Genomic DNA, 20,799 nt, shown 5'->3' with positions numbered 1-20,799 from the left:
AAATATCTACACCTGTAATATTTCAGGCATATATAACCTCATCTACTCAACCCAATAATAATCTGAGATAGATAGTACTATGTTTATTTCCGGATGAAACTGAAATACAGAATATGTGTGACTGACATAAGGTCAGAAGGCCAGCAAGAATAGAATCAGGACTCTATCCCATGCCACAATGCAAGTGATATTACACGGTGTCTACTTCTGCTTCTTTTCCCATACTGCTTTGATAGTGAGTGAGACACAAAGTTTAAAAAAATAGTCATAGTAGGCAAAAAAGGAGAGAGTAATGAGTTTGAACTCCTTTATAATTGAACTGATTCTACACATTCTATACCCTTGATATAAAAAAGGACACAATATGGTAATCAGTTGTTGGTCTCTCTCCATGCTTTATATTTCGAAAGGATTAAACTGAATTCAAACTTGATTATTGGGAGACCCAAATTCATGATTGATGCCATGAGCCAAGATAAGCCAAGAGGTGAAACGCATAGCTTGTTACAATAACAAAAAATGTCTTTGGAACTAGATGAATAGATGTATAGTGAGGAATTTTGCCTTACCCAAAAAGAGGTCTGGCCTTTGTTTTTGGCTTCTAGGAAGTTATCTGTCATATCTGATAGGAGTTTAGGATGAGGGGTGGTCAAACTCTATCTCAGTGTAAGGGCTGACCACACTATAAATACCAACAATATAACTTCGGGTGAGAACTTTGGGTCATGTGGCACCAACCAATCTAGAGATTGAGTTCAACCATGTGTGCAATCAATCAATCACATATACATAAATTTGGACACCAAAGCTCAGGTGAGCCTCCGTGGTTGGCAATATAACTATGCATATTGTCACACATTAATTCCAGGAGGGTAACTCATTGTGACTCCATGAGGGAGGACAATGGATACTTCACATTTGCAAACCTCACATTCTACCATCAGCATCTCTTCCTTTGTCTGATTTATGATTTTAATCTTTCCCTATAGTAAACTGTAACCATGAGTATAATAGCTTTCAGTGAGTTCTGTGAGTCGTTCTAGTAGATTAGTGAACCTGGTGGTAGTATGGGAAACTTCCTGAACTTGCAGTTGATGTCAGAAGTGAGAACAGTGTCAAGAACTGTGCCCTCAAATTTGTGGTTTGGCCAGCTCCAGGAAGCAGATCAGATCTGATGTCACATTTCCCTCTCACCAGTTACAGAAGTCAACAGGTTCTTCAGAAAGATCTTTATATGGGGAAGAAACTTCACAGATTATCTTTGCCCCTTGCCAACATATCTCAAAATTGCTACTTGGGCATACCCTAAGAATTATGTGGATCTCCTTCTAGATTCTCAGTTCTGTTCCATTGTCTCTTTTTCTTTCTTTTTTTTTTTAAATAGCAACACTGCCATAATCATCATAGTTTTACAGAAAATCTCAACATTTGGTAATGAAAATCTTTCAGATTTATTCTTCTTTGAGGTAGTTTGGTTATTCTAGGTCCTTTATTTCTCCACCCCTTATCTTTCTCTCTCTCTCCTTTCACTACTTTCACTAACAAGTTTGCAAACACAGGTCCATATCAATGTCACAAAGCTTAGTTTCTCTTAATTTCACATCTTGATTCTGCTGCTTATTAGCAATGGGAAGTTAATGAGCTTATCAAAACCTCTCTCTTCCATAAATGAGAACTTGTGTCACAGAATTGTGGGGGGAGAACTAAATGAGATAGTGTATGCAAATAATGACAACAACAATGTCTGAAAAATTGTAGGTACTCAATTAATGATAACCATGATTATTGTGCCGGCTATTATTATGATCAATTTTATTATCTCCTAATAGTATTTATTTCTTCAGGAAGAGGAAAATTAATGCATTTAATTCCTCTGAACCCATCATTTCAGGAAAGACACAATGTTAGCTTCTACATTCTTTACCACTTATGCTGCAGGTCAGGAGTGATACTGGGATTATTTATGGAGAGCTGAAAAGGGGTAAAGAATCAAAGGCCTTTAGAAAAATTTGTTCCCATTATGAATCCTTTGTTAAGGAATGTTTTTATCTTTAATTTTTGTAGATCTCAGTTAACTGTGGATGAATTGTCCAGTGGGAACCACCAACAACTTTTAAAAATCATACCATCGTCAGCCTGCTGGAGAATGTCTTCTCACAATGTCACTGAACCCCATCCTTCTTCATTCCTATTGCTGGGGATTCCAGGGTTGGAAGTTGCACAAATCTGGCTTGTATTTCCCTTCTGTGCTGTGTATCTGATTGCTCTTGTTGGAAATGTTATCATTCTGTTTGTTATCTGGGTTGATCATAGCCTTCACCAACCTATGTTCTACTTTCTGGCCATGCTGTCAGTGATTGGCCTAAGTCTCTCTACTACTACCATCTCCAAGATGCTGGGGATCTTCTGGTTCAGCCTTCAGGAGCTGTGCTTTGGGTGCTGTGTTGCTCAAGTGTTTTTTATCCACTTTTTTGCAGTCATGGAGAGCATTGTACTTCTTGCCATGGGTTTTGATCATTATGTGGCTATTTGCAACCCCCTCAGGTACAGCATGATTCTTACCGACAGAGTGACTGGTGTGATTGCTGTGATAGTGGTACTAAGAAGCTTATGCATGATTGTTCCCATCATTTTTCTCCTCCTGAGGCTGCCTTACTGTGGACACAGAATCATCCCTCATACCTATTGTGAGCACATGGGAGTGGCACGTCTAGCTTGTGCCAGCATTAATGCCAATGTCTACTATGGTCTTGGAAATATTTCTATCTTGTTTCTGGATGTGCTTCTTATCATTGTCTCGTATATTAGGATCTTATATGCTGTCTTCCACCTCCCTTCCCAAGATGCCCGCCTGAAAGCTCTGAATACCTGTAGCTCCCCTATTTGTGTTATCTTGGTCTTCTTTGGTCCAGCTCTCTTCTCTTTTCTCACTCACCGCTTTGGTCATGACATCCCCGAGTATATCCATATCCTCCTGGCTAACCTCTATGTAGTCATACCCCCTGCCCTCAACCCAGTCATTTATGGCATCAGGACCAAGTAGATCCAGGAACGGGTAGAGAGTCTCTTTGTTAAAACAAGATTGATGAGAGGTAATTCATTCAAGTCATGAAATTATAGGGTCTGAAAGGACTAAAATTTATGATAAAATTAATAAATTTCTTTCACCAAAATTAATTTTCTCTCTATATAGATATCTATAGCTATAACTATAGATGATATATATAGATATAAGATGATATAGATATATAGATAGATATAGAGATAGAGATAGAGATAGAGATAGAGATAGAGATAGAGATGATAGAGATAGAGATGATAGAGATATAGACATAGATATAGATATATGTGAGATATATATCAGAAAAAATACTGCCTGTAATTGTTGGAGGTATGTACACTTCTGTGTGTCTGAATGTGTACTTGCAATGATACTCTCTGTTGACCTCTGGCAGAGAATATTACACACAAGAATAAATTTAAAGGAGGAAAACTTTGATTCACTGAAATAACTTTGTGTTAAAGCTGTTTGGTGTTCTAGATCTCTTTCAGGCAATAATAAGATTTCTTTGACAGAGGTGTTCAATTAGAGATCACATAACCAATTACAGGTATTAAGTAAACTGCAACAAGTTTCTATAATTAATAAAGTACTGCTTAAAAATAAATAGTACAGTTTTAACTAAAGCTTATGCAAGCAAAATATGGGAATTAGACTAGATTTTTTGGTGTTTTATTTTTTCCTTTTCTGTTCTCTCAAATTCCTGATCCTATGAAGTTCCTTATAAGCCTAACCTTCAATATAATACACCCTCATTCTTTTTTTTAAAGATTGTTTTTTAATGTTTATTTTTTCAGAGAGAAACAGAGTGCAAGTGGGGGAGAGGCAGAGAGAGAGGGAGACACAGAATCTGAAGCAGGTTCCAGACTCTGAGCTGTCAGCACAGAGCCTGATGCAGGGCTCAAACTCACAAACGGTGAGATCGTGACCTGAGCCGAAGTTGGACACTCAACCGACTGAACCACCCAGGCACCCCATTACTCTGGACATTCTTGACACTATTATTTGGCACCTATGGAAGATATGCCATCTTCTGGCTTCTCAGATCCTCCCAGAACCTGTTAAGATTTCCCATCTGTGCAGCCTCTCTGGGTGGCTTTCCTTTTTCATTCTCTCTCTCTCTCTCTCTCTCTCTCTCTCTCTCTTTTCTTTCTTTCTCTTCCTTCTTTCCTTCCTTCCTACTAAGATTCTTTTTTAAGTTTTTTGTTTGTTTGTTTCTTTGCTTACGATGGAGACTGAGAATTTTTAGGGCTTTTGCAGTGGACAGGGAGGGTTGTACTGTTTGAAGTGTTATGTGTTCTTTTCTTCATTATCTTCATCTTCGTGACACTGTAATCCTCACATTATCCCATATACCTCCTATAAGGAACCTAGAAATTTCCATCACATTTCTGGCACAATCCCTTCCCAACTCTGTTCTGCCTATTAGGCCTCTATTCTGAGCTGTGGCTGGCATAACTGTCAACAGTTTTCTAGGCATAGAAGCCTTAGGGTTTGACTTTCACAGATAAGTGCATTGAACTATTTTGGGATCCCCTCTTTAATGATGTCATGCATTAGTCCAATGTTTCCAAGGAATATTTTATAGTAGCAACCTGAGACTTCTCTTTTGAGACTTTGAAGTCCATAATTTTTCCAAACATCATTTGAATAACATTCTCAATTGGACTATCCTACTATCTTTTGTGGTGAAATGTATCTTTGGTAAATAATTTATATTGAAATTTAATATTTCTACAGTATTTTCTTTATGTATCATTTTGTCTTTTATTTTTCCAGTTTTGTTGAGATATAATTGACATATAACATTGTATTAGTTTAAGGTATACATCATGATGATTTTATATAGATGTATTGCAAACTGATTACCACAATATGTTTAGTTTATATCCATCAACTCAGATAGTTACAACTCTTGTGACAAGAACCTTTTTTTTTTAGGATGTCTTTTTTTTGGGGGGGGGCGGCACTAGACATCTGGTTCTTGTCTATATTTGGGAGGTGCATTTCTGCATGCACTTTTGAAATGTTAGGTTTTGAAAGAGCCTTCTTTGGGGTCTATTATATCACATTTCATAGCATTGGTCTCATCAAAATATCAAGATATTGAGTTAGCTGAGCTCTGTCTTTTGCTTTCATACTTTCCAATCTGTCATTTCCATGTGTCTACCTAATGTGCCAGACACTTTATATACATTCTTATTTTACCTATACATTTGCCCTGAGGAGTTTTCCTGTTGGTCCTAGATGAAGAAACTAAAGCTCACAGAGTCAAATGATTCCAAAGATTACAGCAGTTGAGCCAAGATAAATCTATGTCACTTGGGTTCCTGAAACCTGACCTCTTTCCACACTACTGATCCCAACTTTGGCTGTGTAATAGCATAACCTAGTGAGTTACATAAAACTCCTGAGTTACATCCCAATTTTCTCATATCCCCAGCCCAAGCTTGGTATCTGACACTTAGTAGGCATATTGTAAATATTAATTTGATGCCCAGCATTTTGTGGCAGATAGAAAGCAATCTATAATACATTTGAGTCATAGAATGATCATACATTTATAAAGAAGCAGCAGTAGAGCTGTTGAGAAGAGATGTGTCCTTATTTAGTGTATTACCACATTTAAAAATCATTTTACTAATTTTATATATTTGTTTTATTTAAAAATTTTTAACTTAAAATTTCACCACCTTTACCCATTTCCACGAGCCCTCCACCCTCCACCTCTGGCAACAATCAATCTGTTTTCTGTATTTATGAGTTGTTGTGTTTTTTTTTCTATTCCACATATCAATGAGATCATACAGTATTTGTCTTTCTCTGATATAGATATGTAGAGAGATAGATACAGCCTCAGATGAGACTGGAGCCCTGGCCAACAATTGATTGCCTTCTGTGGAGACTTCTGAAGCAGAAAACCAAACTAAGCCATGCCTCAAGTTCTGACCTATAGAGCTAAGCTTACAATTAAAAAAACTAAAAAAACAGCAAATCAGAAAAATTAAGCCCTAAAAAGATAGAAGACAAGAAATAGTACAAATATAAGCAAAAAACGATAAAACAAAGAATATATATAACAGAAAATATCAACAAGGCTGAGGTTATATTTAGAAAAATGATGAGATAAACTTTTAGAAAAATAAAAAACACAAATTTAAATTATCTAGTATTTAAAAACAACATTGAAAGTTACAGATATTTTAAAATATAATAAGACTACACTATGAACCACTATGATAATTAATTTGACAAGGACACAGTATAAAAATTCCTTGATAAATACAACTTTCCCCCCAAAATCTGCATTATTCTATATCTGTTAAAGATGATGAAATCATAATTAAAAGAGAAAAGCCTGGGCCTAGTTACCTTCGTGGTAAAGTCTTCTAAAGAGTGAAAGAAGAAATAACATAAATGCTTTCAGAAAACAGAAAAAGAGGGAACACTTTCCAGTATATTTTTTTGAAGTTATCATAAACCTGGCATAAACACTGACAGAAATTACATACAAGAAAATTACAAGCCAACATCTCTCATTAACTTAGATATACAAATTCTAAACAAAATATTTGAAATTGAGCCCAAGAAAACCAAAAATATATTATGAATAAGTGAGGTCTATTATGGGAATCAGAAGTTGCTTTAAACATTGAAAATTGATCTATATCTAATTCACCTCATTAAGCTTAATAATGGAGGGAAAATAAAAATTTCTCAACAGATCTAGGAAAATTATGCAAAAAAAATTCACCATGAGCTGGTAGTAAAAATAATCTCATAAATGTAAGAATATAAGGGAATTGCTTTATCTGTTAAAGGTTATCTTCCTCAAATCTACAGTGAATATCAATCATATGCAGTGGTGAATTAGTAAATGCTTGGAAAAAATGTATAAAGATTGTAAAGAAGTAAATAAGTCATTATTTGCAAATAACTTTCATTCTGTGGATAGAAAAATTGACAAGTATCAATAAATAGAATATTTGAATTTATAAGTAAATTTAGTAAGATCGCTACATAGACCTTCAATACACAAAAATCAATTGCATTTCCAAACTCTAGAAAAAAATGGAAAATGAAATTCGTAAGTCAATACCATTTACAATTGCATCAAAAAATCAAATACCTAGGAATAAAGATGTCCCAAGTTGTTTGCATTGAAACTAGAATACGTTGGTGAGAAAAAATAAAGAAAACTTAAATAAATCGAGATATATTATGTATGTGGATTAGAAGTTTCAGTGATGCAATGGTGTTAATTTTCTCCAAATTGATATATAGATTTAATGAAATTCCAATAAAAATTTCAACAGATATTTTTGCATAAACTGGCAAGCTGATTTTCAAATGCACAAGGTAACACAAAGAATCTCACAAATAAGACTTCTATGACTACACACTTCAAGAATTTTTATGCAACAGCCTAATTAAGATAGTGTGATATTTGTAAATAAACCAATTGATCAGAATGGGTAGTACAAGAAAAAACACATGATTATATTGTGATCTGATTTATGACAAATATGATATTGCAAGGAATTTCCTTTTCAATATATGGTGTTGGAGCAATAGATATCTGGATGCTACTGATTTTGATTCTGAAGGCCATTTCCCTAGTTTTTGCATTCCACCCAGGGTGATGGTTAATTTTATATGTCAATTTGATTGGGCTATCAGGTGTTTGGTTAAACATTATTTCTTTGTGTATCTGAGTGTGTTTCTGAAAGATGTTAGCATTTGGGGTGCCTGGGTGACTCAGTTGGTTGAGTGTCCTACTCTCAATTTTAGCTTGGGTCATGGTCTCACAGTTTGTGGGATCTAGAGCCTCCGTGGAATTCTCTCTTCCTCTCTCTATCTGCCCCTCTCCTGCATCTCTCTGTCTCTGGCTCTTTCAAAATAAATAAATAGATAAATATTAAAATAAAATGAAAGCAGTTAGCATTTGATTTGGAAGATTGAGTAAAGCAGATTGTTTTCCCCAATGTGGGTGGACCTCATTCAATCCATTGAGAACTTGAATAGAACAAAAAGGTAAAGGGAGACCTCTCTCTCTCTCTCTCCCTCCCTCCCTCCCCCTCCCTGCCTGTCTGCCTGAGCTGGACATCAGTCTTCTCCTACTCTTAGACTGGGACTTATACCATCAGAGGTTTTGATTCTCTGGCCTTTAGAGTTGGACCTGAAATTTACCACTGGCCTTCTGCATACTATTAATATGATCATTGGGCTAGAACTCATCATAGATATTTAAGACATCACATGATAGTAAACTGCCTAACTAGCAACCTCTGCCTCATTGTTATTATCATAGTTTGTGGCACAAATGCGGAGATCAAATCTGCACAAATAACCTGTGAATAAAGGGGAATACTCTGAAGTATTCATTAGAAAGAGTGCTGGGTGAGGAATTCAGTAGTCTTTGACTTTAGTTTCTTTTCTGGCACTGATTGCTATGACCTAATTCTGTCTCTTGATTTTTCTGAATTTTATTTCCTGTTAAATGGTAAATGGCTTCTATTTCTGATATCCCAGAGTCTACTGCAGAGACTTGTAAAAATGGTGAAATGATTTATAAAATAAGTCAGAACTCCTTATTGCATTTTGACCACTATGTGTAGCTCTCATGAAGTGACCTCACCCAGTGTCATCTTGGGCAGTATAAAGCCCACAAACAATGCGAAACCATGACTGGACTACTGAACCAAACTAACCCCAAGGAAAGAGTCAGCTTTAGCTTGGCAATGCAGGGACTCCTTTTTCTCATCCTTCAAGCTCCTGGGAGCCCCAGGGAACAAATGCAACTGGGAAGTATAAAAGTATCACTAAAATTCTTACTCACTATAAATATTACTCCACAAACCCTAGAGGTTGTAGCATCCAAACAGTGACCATTTTGGAGATGGCAGAGCTACTAAAACTCTGGTGAGTTGGCTCCCCATGGTATAATGGAGTTTCTATAATGGTAGAAACTAAGAGCAGAGAAATAAAGGACAGAAGAAGAGATCGTGGAAAGAGTAAGATGACTTAGAAGCATTTATTACAAAGTCCTTGAAAGAAGGAAAAGGGATAAAGGAAATTATTCTCAATGGATGTTTAAAATAGGAGAGAGAGGCGCCTGGGTGGCTCAGTCGGCTGAGCGTCTGACTTTGGCTCAGATCATGATCTCACAGCTCTGAGTTTGGGTGCCATGTCAGGCTCTGTGCTGACGGTTCAGAGCCCAGAGCCCAGAGCCTGCTTCAGATTCTGTGTCTCCCTCTCTCTCTGCCCTTCCCCCACTCGTGCCTTGTCTCTGTCTCTCAAAAATAAACATTAAAAAATTTTTAAAAATAAAATAAAATAGGAGAGAATGGCATAGAGCATCCCAACTGTTATGAAAACCTAGGATGTGTCCATCTGTTTTACCCTACACCCAACGACTAATGATAAGGTAACTCTTATTTTCTTTATTCTCACCCCACCCTCCCTCTCACACACACTCCAGAGTGGAATTGCCAACCATAATCCTATGTTTTTCATCATCGCTTGGTGAACCATAAAATATTGGTACACTACCTCCAGAAAAACAATAAATTAGGATATCTATTGCTAATTCTTGTTTTTATAGTTTTTCCTCTTCATTCTTCCATCCATATATACAACGCAGACGACATGTATCAAACACACTAATTACTCCCAAATGTATATAATCAGCTATGTCCTTTTTCTGAGCTTCAGGCATATATATCTAATTGTCTTTTTGACAAGTCTACCGGATATTTATTTCCTTTGGTAAATATCTAAGAATTAAGGTGCTGAATAATAGTGAAAATGTATTTTTAACTTCATAAGAAACAGGCCAAGTGTTTTCTAAAGTCGTTGTACATTTCACATACTTATTAGCAATGAATGAGAGTTTCTGTTATTTCACATCCTCTTCAACCAAAGATAATGTGAATCGTTTTTACTTTAGCCATTCCAGGAGTGTCAAATGGAATCACTTTGGATATTAATTTTCATTTCCCTGGTAACTAATGATGTTTTATTTGCTATTGAACATTTGTTGTCTTAAACGTTTTCCCTATTAGGTTTTTTCCTTTTTAAATTGATGTGTTTCTATTCTTATTGTTGATTTTTAATTCTACTTAATTTTATTTCCATAATTATTATAATCTAGAGTCATTTAATTATTTTTACATGCTTATTGTTTTCCTTGCTAACTTAGAATATAAGCATTACAAAAATAGAACTGTTTCTTTATCATCAGCATATATACCATAGCTATTCCTACCTCTAATAACAACAGCTACAAAGTAAATAAGTATTAAGTAAATAAATACTTGAAACATTTATGTCTCAAAAGCACATAGAGTACCCAAGGCATCCAGTCTTTCCATTATAATAACTTCGTGTTCTCCTAAGAATTAAAATTTTAGCTCCCTAATTTCATGGATTTCTTATCATCACAACTTAAGGATATGCAGTAAATTCTTTTAAATTATTTTAATATTGAATTATAATTTAATTGCTTATTTGATGTTTGAAAAAAATGTTTTCAATGTTTATTTATTTTGGAGACAGAGAGAGGGAGACACAGTGCAAGTGGGGGAGGGGCAAAGAGAGAGGGAGGCAAAGAATTTGAGGCAGGCTCCAGGGTCCAGGTTCCAAGCTGTCAGCACAGCACAATGTGGGGCTCAAACCCATGAGACATGAGATCATGACCTGAGCAGAAGTCAGATGCTCAACCAACTGAGCCACCCAGGTACACCCAAAACAATATTTACAACTTTGTTCACTCTACACTTTCCAAACATGTTTATCCCCCACCACCCCTAACCCTCAATTTTGGTATCATTCATTAACAATTGCTACTATTTAAAAGCTTTCCTGCTGCACTGTAGATTTTCATTTCTGAGGCTTTGCTAAACGTCACTTAGGTAGAAAGTGAGTAATCCAAATAGAAATGAGTGACAGAGTGACATCAGTAAGGCTAATTTCTATGTAGCTTACAAGAAAATGCATGCAAAAACTCCATTCATCACCAGTGCATGGTCCAAAGCTATAACATGAGGGGCATGCTTAGAAACAGCAGGGTGTACTGACAGCCTTCCCAAAAAGGCAAAATTAGTTAGGTATTTATTCAATCTTTAGAGCTTTTTATAAACTTAATTTGTACAAAGTCATCAACACTGCAAAGCTTAGAAGGAGTAGTTCTGCCATTCTGTGCCCAATGCTGTGTTGAGCACTGGATATTGGTCATAATAGCTGAGATCATTGTCTGTGAAGCATTAGCATGCTTCAAGCCAATTGAAAAGGACCAACTTGTCTCTCATTTCAAAATTCTAGGCTTACTGAAATCTGGCTCTTTGTGTACAGTCACCATTTTTGCTAGATGAATATTTTCATCAGTGGCAATTCTGATGCTCCCTAATCATTTGTATGAAAATAAGATTTTTAACAATTTCATCTCAGAAAACAACTAAACAAGACGAATCCATATAAGCACACCTGCACTAAAGGGAGTGCTTATTTAACCACAGTAAGTATACTCTCAATATCTAGGTATGGGCTAATATATGATCTATTGTTCTCTTTCCTGTGTTTATATGATTACATATAAATCATAAATTTATATGATTGCCCAACTGTGGGACATTCTTTTGTTATTTTTGTAGCTAGGTGCAATTAAGAAACACTCAAGCCTTGCTTTCCTGAATATTGTTACACCCCATTTAGCTGTCTTTAGATATCTCTGTTCTGATCATAGCATTTATTGTATTATTTAACTCTCATATGACAACATTATTCCCCCTTTCAAATCTTATGCTTTGATAAGAAAAACACCTCTGGAAGAGATTTCTTAAATTTAACTTTGGGTTTATTTCATACTAAAAGTAATAAAATAAGAGCAACTACTAGTGTTTATAGATGGCAAATAAACACTGAGAAAAGGAAGTGAAATAAACCAATTTGCCTTGGGTAATCATGAATAATCATCTAAATGTTTTAAATCTCAGGTGTGATTAGGGGCGCCTGGGTGGCTCAGTAGGTTGGGCGGCCGACTTCGGCTCAGGTCATGATCTCGCGGTCCGTGAGTTCAAGCCCGCGTCGGGCTCTGTGCTGACAGCTCAGAGCCTGGAGCCTGTTTCAGATTCTGTGTCTCCCTCTCTCTGACCCTCCCCTGTTCATGCTCTGTCTCTCTCTGTCTCAAAAATAAATAAACGTTAAAAAAATAAATAAATAAATCTCAGGTGTGATTAGATTTTATTTCAACATACAAAACAAAGCATTTAAGCCCATAAAAATTAGATCACGTTTTTTTAAGTTTATTTATTTATTTTAAGAAAGAGAGAGAGGATGAATGAATGAATGGGAGAGGAGCAGAGACAGAGGGAGAGAGAATCCCAAGCAGGCTCCGCAATGGAGCCAGATGTGGGGCTCAAACTCATGAACCACGAGATCATGACTTGAGCCAAAATCAATAGTCAACACCTAACAGACTGAGCCACCCAGGCACCCCAATTAGACCACCTTTGAAATAAACTGATTTTAGGAGTATGTATGTCAATGAGAAGTAAACTCCTTCTTCTGATGTAGCAACCTAAGGAAATCTACTGAGAAACAAATTCGCACCTATGGTGGAGGGAAAGTAGGAAAAGTACTATAAGAAGTTTGACGCTGCTGTTATCTTGTGTTCTGCTTATTTAGATGACACTTTGGGACTGAGTCTGACTTCTCTGACTTTCATTAAACAAATAATTGAACTGCTGGGGGTGAAGAATATCAGCTAAGACATACTCTAAGAGGAGACACAACCATAATTGTCCTGTAATGACATCCATCCAAGGAAGAACACTCAGACATTGAGGTCAAAGGGGGGATTTGGATGACATGAATGATGTGGATAGTTGACATTGCCACACTCTCCTTTTACTGAGTAGGCACAATAAAACAGGCTCTTTTAAAACCCCGGCGTTGAATTCTTATTCAGATCTCAGCTTATAATAGTAGCTTAGAAAGGAAAGGAATCTAGCAGATATGCTACACAGAATAATGCCCACACTAAAATATGCCCATGCCTTAGTCCCACAGACAATATTTAACCTGCTGTATTATTTTGTTTGATTTAATCAATATTATACAATATATTTTAACACAGTTATACAGGCAGGTGCACAAATAGAGAAAATACATGAATCCCCATATAACGTATTTATGAGATTATTTTTCCTGAAGACGTTTGATTTGTCATCTTTGAGAATGGCTCTTGTCTCTACCTCTTTCTTCTTTAGTTACCTGAGGGGGCTTTGAAGATACAGACATTCATTTACTATTGTCATATTCTCCCCAGTATGACTCTCCAGAGATTAAATATTATGAACATGGGGAAAAAACATGATAGTCTTAATCACTACATGAATCCTATGGTTTCTACAGGCACATGCATAGATTTTTGGTACTTTAGAAACTCACTGAAGCCCTAAAACTGAGTTTCAACAATAGTGGGAACTTAACTGATATTCTGCCTATTGAGAATTGCTACTTGATTCAATACGAACTTCATATCTATTTATTTCAGGACTGATGTCAACACCTACTCTCATAAACTAAAGCAAAAAAGAATCACTCCCATTATGTTCTCTATCTCACTGAATAGCAGCAATATTTGCTCATTTGCCTAACACAGAATTCTGGAAGTGAAATGTGACTTATTGCTTTCTTTCATCCCCCAAATCACATCAAATACTGTTCTCTGTCAATTTGCTATATACTCCTTCACCTCTCCATCTCCATTATCATTTATTTAGATCAGGTTAGCATCATCGTTCACCCTACTTGCATCAAACTCCAATTGCCCCTGCAACCCATTCTCCATTGTAACATTACAGAAGTTCCTCTAAAATGTAAGCACATCATTTTACATCATTACAGTGATGTAATTTTACATCATTCTTAAGACTATTTGCAGAGTATCAAGTTTGGGATGTATCTTGGACAGAAAAACAAGATGTCCAGAATCTGGTGAGTTCTGTATTTGGGAGCTTTTAAAATCATTTATCACTTTTCACTCCAGGTTCTTCTACTAAGGATTAAGGTGGAGAATTAATTCCATGTCTCTGCATGGCCTGAAAGAATGACATGAATGAGATCGGAGTCGTGACACAATGTGAAAAAACTTACCAGCAACCATGAAGATGGCCTATCATAATACTACTCAATCCCATCCTTCTTCCTTTGTCCTGCTGGGGATTCCAGGCCTGGAAATTTTTTACATCTGGATTGGTTTCCCCTTTTGTATTGTATATCTGATTGCACTCCTGGGGAATGTTATAATCCTCTTTATAATTCAGACTGAGCCTAGTCTCCATGTTTTACTTCCTAGCAATGTTGGCCTTCACTGACCTAAGCCTGTCCTCTGCCACTATTCCCAAGATGCTGGGCATCTTTTGGTTCAATTTCAGGGAAATTCTTTTTGGTGCCTGCCTTGCATAGATGTTTATGACTCATCTATGCACTGGCCTCAAGTCTGGGATACTGACAGTCATGGCCATAGATCGTTATGTTGCCACCTGCAATCTCCTGAGATATACTATGACTCTCAAAAACAAGGTGGTGACCATTCTAGGTACAGTCATGATCATGAGATCTTTAATCTTTGTTATTCCTTTTGTTTTCCTCATCTTACTATTGTCATTCTGTGATGCCCATATCATCCCCCACACTTACTGTGAGCACATGGGCATTGACACACACATTTGTGTGTGTGTGTATAGTATACGTGTGTGTGTGTGTGTGTGTGTGTGAGTGTGTGTGTGTGTGTGTGTAATGATTGGATTCAGCTAGAAGGAAAAACCAAGGCCCAGTGCAGAGCTTATATTCTAAACACTATCAAGTACTATTGTATTATACCTGTGCTTTAACCCCTATGGACTTTCTAAACCAACTTGACAAAATCATCTCCACTGACATCACTAATTATGTTCTTGCCCTCACCACATGTCATGACCACTGTTCCACTATATGGCTATATTGTATGTATGCTATTCAGCCTTACTCTTCACAACTGACTAAACTTGCCAAAGGCTGCCATAAGTTGGCATGATTTAATAGGAATATCTCTGTTATTGAGAAAGACAGATACCATATGGTTTCACTCTTATGTGGATCCTGAGAAACGTAACAGAAACCCATGGGGGAGGGGAAGGAAAAAAAAAAGAGGTTAGAGTGGGAGAGAGCCAAAGCATAAGAGACTGTTAAAAACTGAGAACAAACTGAGGGTTGATGGGGGTGGGAGGGAGGGCAGGGTGGGTGATGGGTATTGAGGAGGGCACCTTTTGGGATGAGCACTGGGTGTTGTATGGAAACCAATTTGACAATAAATTTCATATATTAAAAAAGAAAAAAGAAAAAAAGAAAAAAAAAGGAATATCTCCGTTATTAAATTTCTACAAGATGATTCTGGATTCTGAAATCTAACAGAATTAATCAGTTCACAAAAAGAAGTTCTGTGAAACTTTCTAAAAGAAAACAGCTAGACTTTATCTTATTTTTCCTTCTCTTACCCTATGTTCATCTGTTTTGTTTCTTAAATTCCACATATGAGTGAAATCATGTATTTGTCTTTCTCTAATTGACTTATTTCACTAAGCATAATATATCCTAGTTCTGTCCACATTGTTTCAAGTAGCAAGATTTCACTCTTTTTGATCACCAAGTAATATTCCATTGTGTATGTATATATATGTATGGAATATTATACACACACACACACACACACACACACACCCCACCTCTTCTTTATCCATTCATCAGTCAATGGACATTGGGATCTTTCTTAATTTGGCTATTGCTGACAATTCTGCTATAAAATTTGGGGTGCAAGTGCCTCTTTGAATCAGCATTTTTGTATCCTTTGGATAAATACCTAGTAGTGCAATTGCTGGGACATAGGGTAGTTTTATTTTTAATTTTTTTAAAGAACTTCCATGATGTTTTTCAGAGTGGCTGCACCAGTTTGCATTCCCACCAACAATGCAAGAGGGTTCCCATTTCTTTGCATCCTTGCCAACATCTCTTGTTGCCTGAGTTGTTCATTTTAGTCATTCTGACAGGTGTGAGGTGGTTATCTCATTGTGGTTTTGGTATGTATTTCTCTGATGATTAGCAAAGTTGAGCATCTTTTCATGTGTCTGTTAGCCATCTGGATGTCTTCTTTCGAAAAATGTCTGTTCATGTCTTCTGCCCATTTCTTAACTAGACTTTTGTTTTTTGGGTGTTGAGTTAGATAAATTCCATATAGATTTTTAATACTAACCTTTTATCAGATATGTTGTTTGAGAATATCTTCTCCCATTCCGAATGCTGCTTTTAGTTTTGTTGATTGTTTCCTTAACTGTACAGAAACATTTTATCTTGATGAAGTCCCAATAGTTCATGTTTGCTTTTGTTTCCCTTGGCCTCAGTGATGTGTCTAGTAAGAAGTTGCTCCAGCTGAGGTCCAAGAGGTTGCTGACTGTTTTATCCTGTAGGATTCTGATGGTTTCCTATCTCACATTTAGGTCTTTGATCCATTTTGAATTTATTTTTGTGTATGGTGTCAGAAAAGGGTAGAGTTTCATTCTTCTACATGTCACCATCCAGTTTTCCCAACACCATTTGTTGAAGAGATTGTCTTTTTTCCATTGGATATCCTTTCCTACTTTGTTGAAGAGGAGTTGACCATATAATTGTAGGTCCATTTCTGGGTTTTCTATTCTGTTCTATTGATCTGTCTGTTTTTCGTGCCAGTACCATGCTATTTTGATAACTACAGCTTTGTAATACAGCTTGAAATATGGAATCATGATGCCTCCAGTTTTGTTTTTCTTGCTTCTTGATATAGGCATGAATTACAATATACTTCCCTCTTAGGACTGCCTTTGCTGCATCCCAGAGGTTTTGGACTTGCTGGTTTCTTTTATTTTCATTTGCTTCCATGTATTTTTTTAATTTCTTCTTTAATTTTCTGGTTAACCCATTAATTCTTTATTAGGATGTTTTTTAACTTCCATATATTTGAGGGCTTTCCAAATTCTTTCTTGTGATTGACCAATTCTCGTAGCATCATGATTGGAAAATATGTATGGTATGATCTCAATCATTTTATAATTGTTCAAGGCTGATCTGTGACCCAGTATGTGATCTCTTCTGGAGAATGTTCCATATGTACTTGAGAAGAATGCATATTCTGCTGCCTTAAGATGGAATGTTCTGAATATATCAGTTAAGTCCATCTGGTACAGCATGTCATTCAAAGCCATTATTTGCTTGTTGATTTTCTGCTTAGATGATTTGTCCCTTGCTATAAGTGGGGTGTTAAAGTCCTCTACTATTATTATATTTTATCAATGAGTTTCTTTATGTTTCTTATTAATTGATTTATATTATTGATTTCTTCCAAGTTTGGTGTATAAATATTCACAATTGTTAGATCTTCTTGATGGATAGATAGATCCCTTAATTCTGATACAATGCCCTTCTTCACTTTTGTTACAGTCTTTGTTTTAAAATCTACGTTGTCTGATACAAGCATGGCTACTCCAGCTTTCTTTTGATGTCCATTAGCAAGACAGTTCTCTATCCCCTTACTTTTACTGTGTGGTTGTCTTTACGTTTAAAATGAGTCTCTTGTAGGCAGCATATAGACAGATCTTTTTTTTTTTTTAACCATTCTGTTACTCTATGTCTTTTTATTGGAGCATTTAGTCCATTTACAATCAGTGATTATTGGAAGATATGAATTTAGTGCCATTGTGTTGCCTGTAGAGTTGGTGTTTCTGGTGATGGTCTCTGGTCCTTTCTAGTTGTTGTTGCTTTGATATTTTTTGTTTGTTTGTTTTCTCCACTCAGCAATATCCCCTTAAAATTTCTTGCAGGGCTAGTTTAGTGGTCATGAACTCCTTTAGTTTCTGTTTGTCTGGGAAACTCTTTATCTCCTTCTATTCTGAATGACAATCTTGCTGGATAAAGAATTTTTAAGAAATAAATAAATAATAAAATAAGGATTATTATTATTTATTATTATTATTATTATTATTATTATTCTTGGCTGCATATTTTTCTGATTCAACACATGGAATGTTCCCTGCCACTCCTTTCTGGCCTGCCATGTTTCTGTGGATAGATCTGCTGCTATGATCTGTCTTCCCTTGTAGGTTAAGGACTTCTTTTCCCTTGCTGCTTTCAGGATTCTTTTCTTGTCTGTGTATTTTATGAATTTGACTATGATATGCCTTGGTGATGGTTGGCTTTCGTTGAATTTAATGGGAGTTCTCTGTGCTTCCTGGATTTTGATGTCTGTGTCCTTCCTCAGATTAGGGAAGTTTTTAGCTATAATGTGTTTTAATAAACCTTCTGTCCCTCTTTCTCTCTTTTCATCTTCTGGGACTCCTATGATGTGACTATTAGTACATTTTAATAAGTCACTGAGTTCCCTAAGTCTGCCTTCTCATTCCATGACCTTTATTTTCCCTCTTTTTTCCAGCTACATTATTTTCCATAATTTTATGTTCTGTATCACTAATTCACTTCTCTGCTTCATCCATCTTCATTTTTATGGCCTGCATTTGGGATTGCATCTCAGTTACAGCATGCTTAATTTTGGCCTGACTAGATATTAATACTTTTATCTCTGCAGTAAGGGATTCTCTAGTGTATTCTATGCTTTTTTCAAGCCTACCTAATATCATTAATATTGTTTAAAATTCTAATTTAGACTTATATATCTTACTTATATCTACATTGATTAAATCTCTGGTCATCATTTCTTCCAGTTCTTTCTTTTGGGGCGAATTCCTCCTTCTTGTCATTTTGGAGAGAAAGGGAAAAAAGCAAAATAAAACAAAATAAAAAATTTTTAATTGAAGAAAAATTTAAAAAATAAAATAAAATACATAGCTAGATCTTAGCTCTGTTTTATTTTGCTTGTTACAAGAAGCTTGATAGAAAAAAGGTAGAAAGAAAGAAAAGAAAAAGAAGAAAAAATTAAAATTTAAAAAATATATAAAAATAAAAAGTAATTTAAAAATTTTTAAAAATAAAAAATAAAATTTTAAAATTGTATCCAGTGACAGCTTTTTGTATCAAACAAAACAAAGACAAAAATAAAAACAAATGCCAAATGACACAAGATCCTTTTTCTTCTAGAGCTGAAGCTCTACAACACTCTATGATCAGTAGACTTGGTGTAGGCAAAGGGTTTGTGCTGGTCTTCTGGGGGAGATGCATGTTCTGATTCTTAGATGCAATTGCCCTAGTGGAGATGTGCTTGCAGGGTGCAGGGGTGTGGGACCTGGTGTAGCAGCTCCATTCTCCATTGGTGGTGCTGTTTAGCTCACTGAGGTGGATCAAGCTGGAGGGTGCAGGGAGAAAATGGCTTAAGGGGATGCATGCCGCCCCTCTTCAGTAAGCTATCACAGATGTTCAGTGATGAGCCCATGTCCCTGGTTTCTGTCAGATCCCCACCTCACCTCATCTGTGTCTGAGCTGTCTGCCTACCAAATGGCACAGTACTTCTGTGTTTTATCTCAGGTATGACTGTGTTTCAAAACGCCACACTTCAGAGGCCCGCACAGCACAGAACTGCACTCGTCATCTAGGAGAGGGTCTCTCTGTATTGTATCCAGTGACAGCTTGTCACAGAAGACAGCCACATGACCACACAGACGGTCAGTTTATGGTAAATTGCAACACACAACTGGGGCAAGGGATTGCTGCCTTCAACCAGCATCTTTATTCCTAAAATGGTGAGTGGCACAGCTCGATGGTGCCCACAGGGTCCTGTGTCCATGGAGAGGCTGCATCACTTATCCTGAAAGCACTCCAAGCAGGGGAACTGCTTCTCTCTGTTTGACCCTAGGGATCCTCAGGCTGCCTACTGCAGGGCTCAGGTCTACTCTCCCACTGCTCAGTTTCCCAGGTGCAAACCTGATAATTTTGCAGGCCTCCAAAACTTCAGAATCTGTGTTCCGCTGTTTATAGAAAACTGGCAGCACACTAACCCTCTCCTTTTTCCCTGTCAAAGGTTTTGGGGAGTAGTTTTCTTGTGCAGTCCCCTGAGTGTGTTTTCACCTTTTTTCTCCAGTGCTTTTTCTCTCTCTCCTCCTCATGTGCTACTCCCACCTCAGTCAGGGTTCCTTTGCCTGGGGAGTACTCCCAGCTCTTTTCTCTCACAAATTCTACACAGTGCCTACCTTCTGTGGGTCATTTTTCTGATTTGTAGATGTACAGCCTTGTTCTCTAAGACTTCTGATCAATTTCTTGGGTGTTCAGAATGATTTGATAATTATCTAGCTGTATTTGAGGGAGGAGGCAAACTTATGGTTGTCCTACTCCTCTGCCATCTTACCTCCAAAAAATTTCAGTAACACCTAAAATTAATATTATTATCTTAAGTCTAACCTCTGATGTTTCTTAGGTGCTCCCTAGTGATCTACATACCTCAATACCTATAGAGGTAACAATTGAATCCAATGAGACCTCACTAATATCTCAAATATCTTTACAGCATACATGCAGGGATCTTATGTAACATAACTTGCTTCTAGTATCATTATTAAAGCTATGTCCACCAGGATAAATCAGGACAAGACTGTGGTAGCAGACAGATACAAGTGATAATTCAAAGAACTGGAAAGATATTGCCATAACATTTATCCATCATTATTTGAAAACTGTTTCTCAAATTTTTAATCCCTCAATACTTTTGGTCCTGCCCAAACCAG

At 36.6% G+C, this 20,799-nt stretch overlaps 1 protein-coding gene and 1 pseudogene across 1 annotated transcript; both read left to right on the top strand.

The window, feature by feature from the left end:
* Positions 1 to 2,146: 2,146 nt before the first annotated feature.
* On the top strand, positions 2,147 to 3,043 carry LOC128776107 (olfactory receptor 52E8-like). Its single transcript, XM_053899226.1, has one exon. It carries the CDS (start codon positions 2,147 to 2,149, stop codon positions 3,041 to 3,043), a length of 897 nt encoding a protein of 298 aa, XP_053755201.1.
* An 11,183-nt stretch (positions 3,044 to 14,226) lies between these two features.
* Positions 14,227 to 19,674, top strand: LOC128776248 (olfactory receptor 52E5-like; annotated as a pseudogene).
* The last annotated feature ends 1,125 nt before the right edge of the window (positions 19,675 to 20,799 follow it).

The sequence above is a fragment of the Panthera pardus genome, unplaced genomic scaffold (genome assembly GCF_024362965.1).
Source record: "Panthera pardus isolate Hobbes unplaced genomic scaffold, ASM2436296v1 HiC_scaffold_12, whole genome shotgun sequence".
Classification (NCBI taxonomy): domain Eukaryota; kingdom Metazoa; phylum Chordata; class Mammalia; order Carnivora; family Felidae; genus Panthera; species Panthera pardus.
This window is presented reverse-complemented; position numbering and strand designations above follow the sequence as displayed.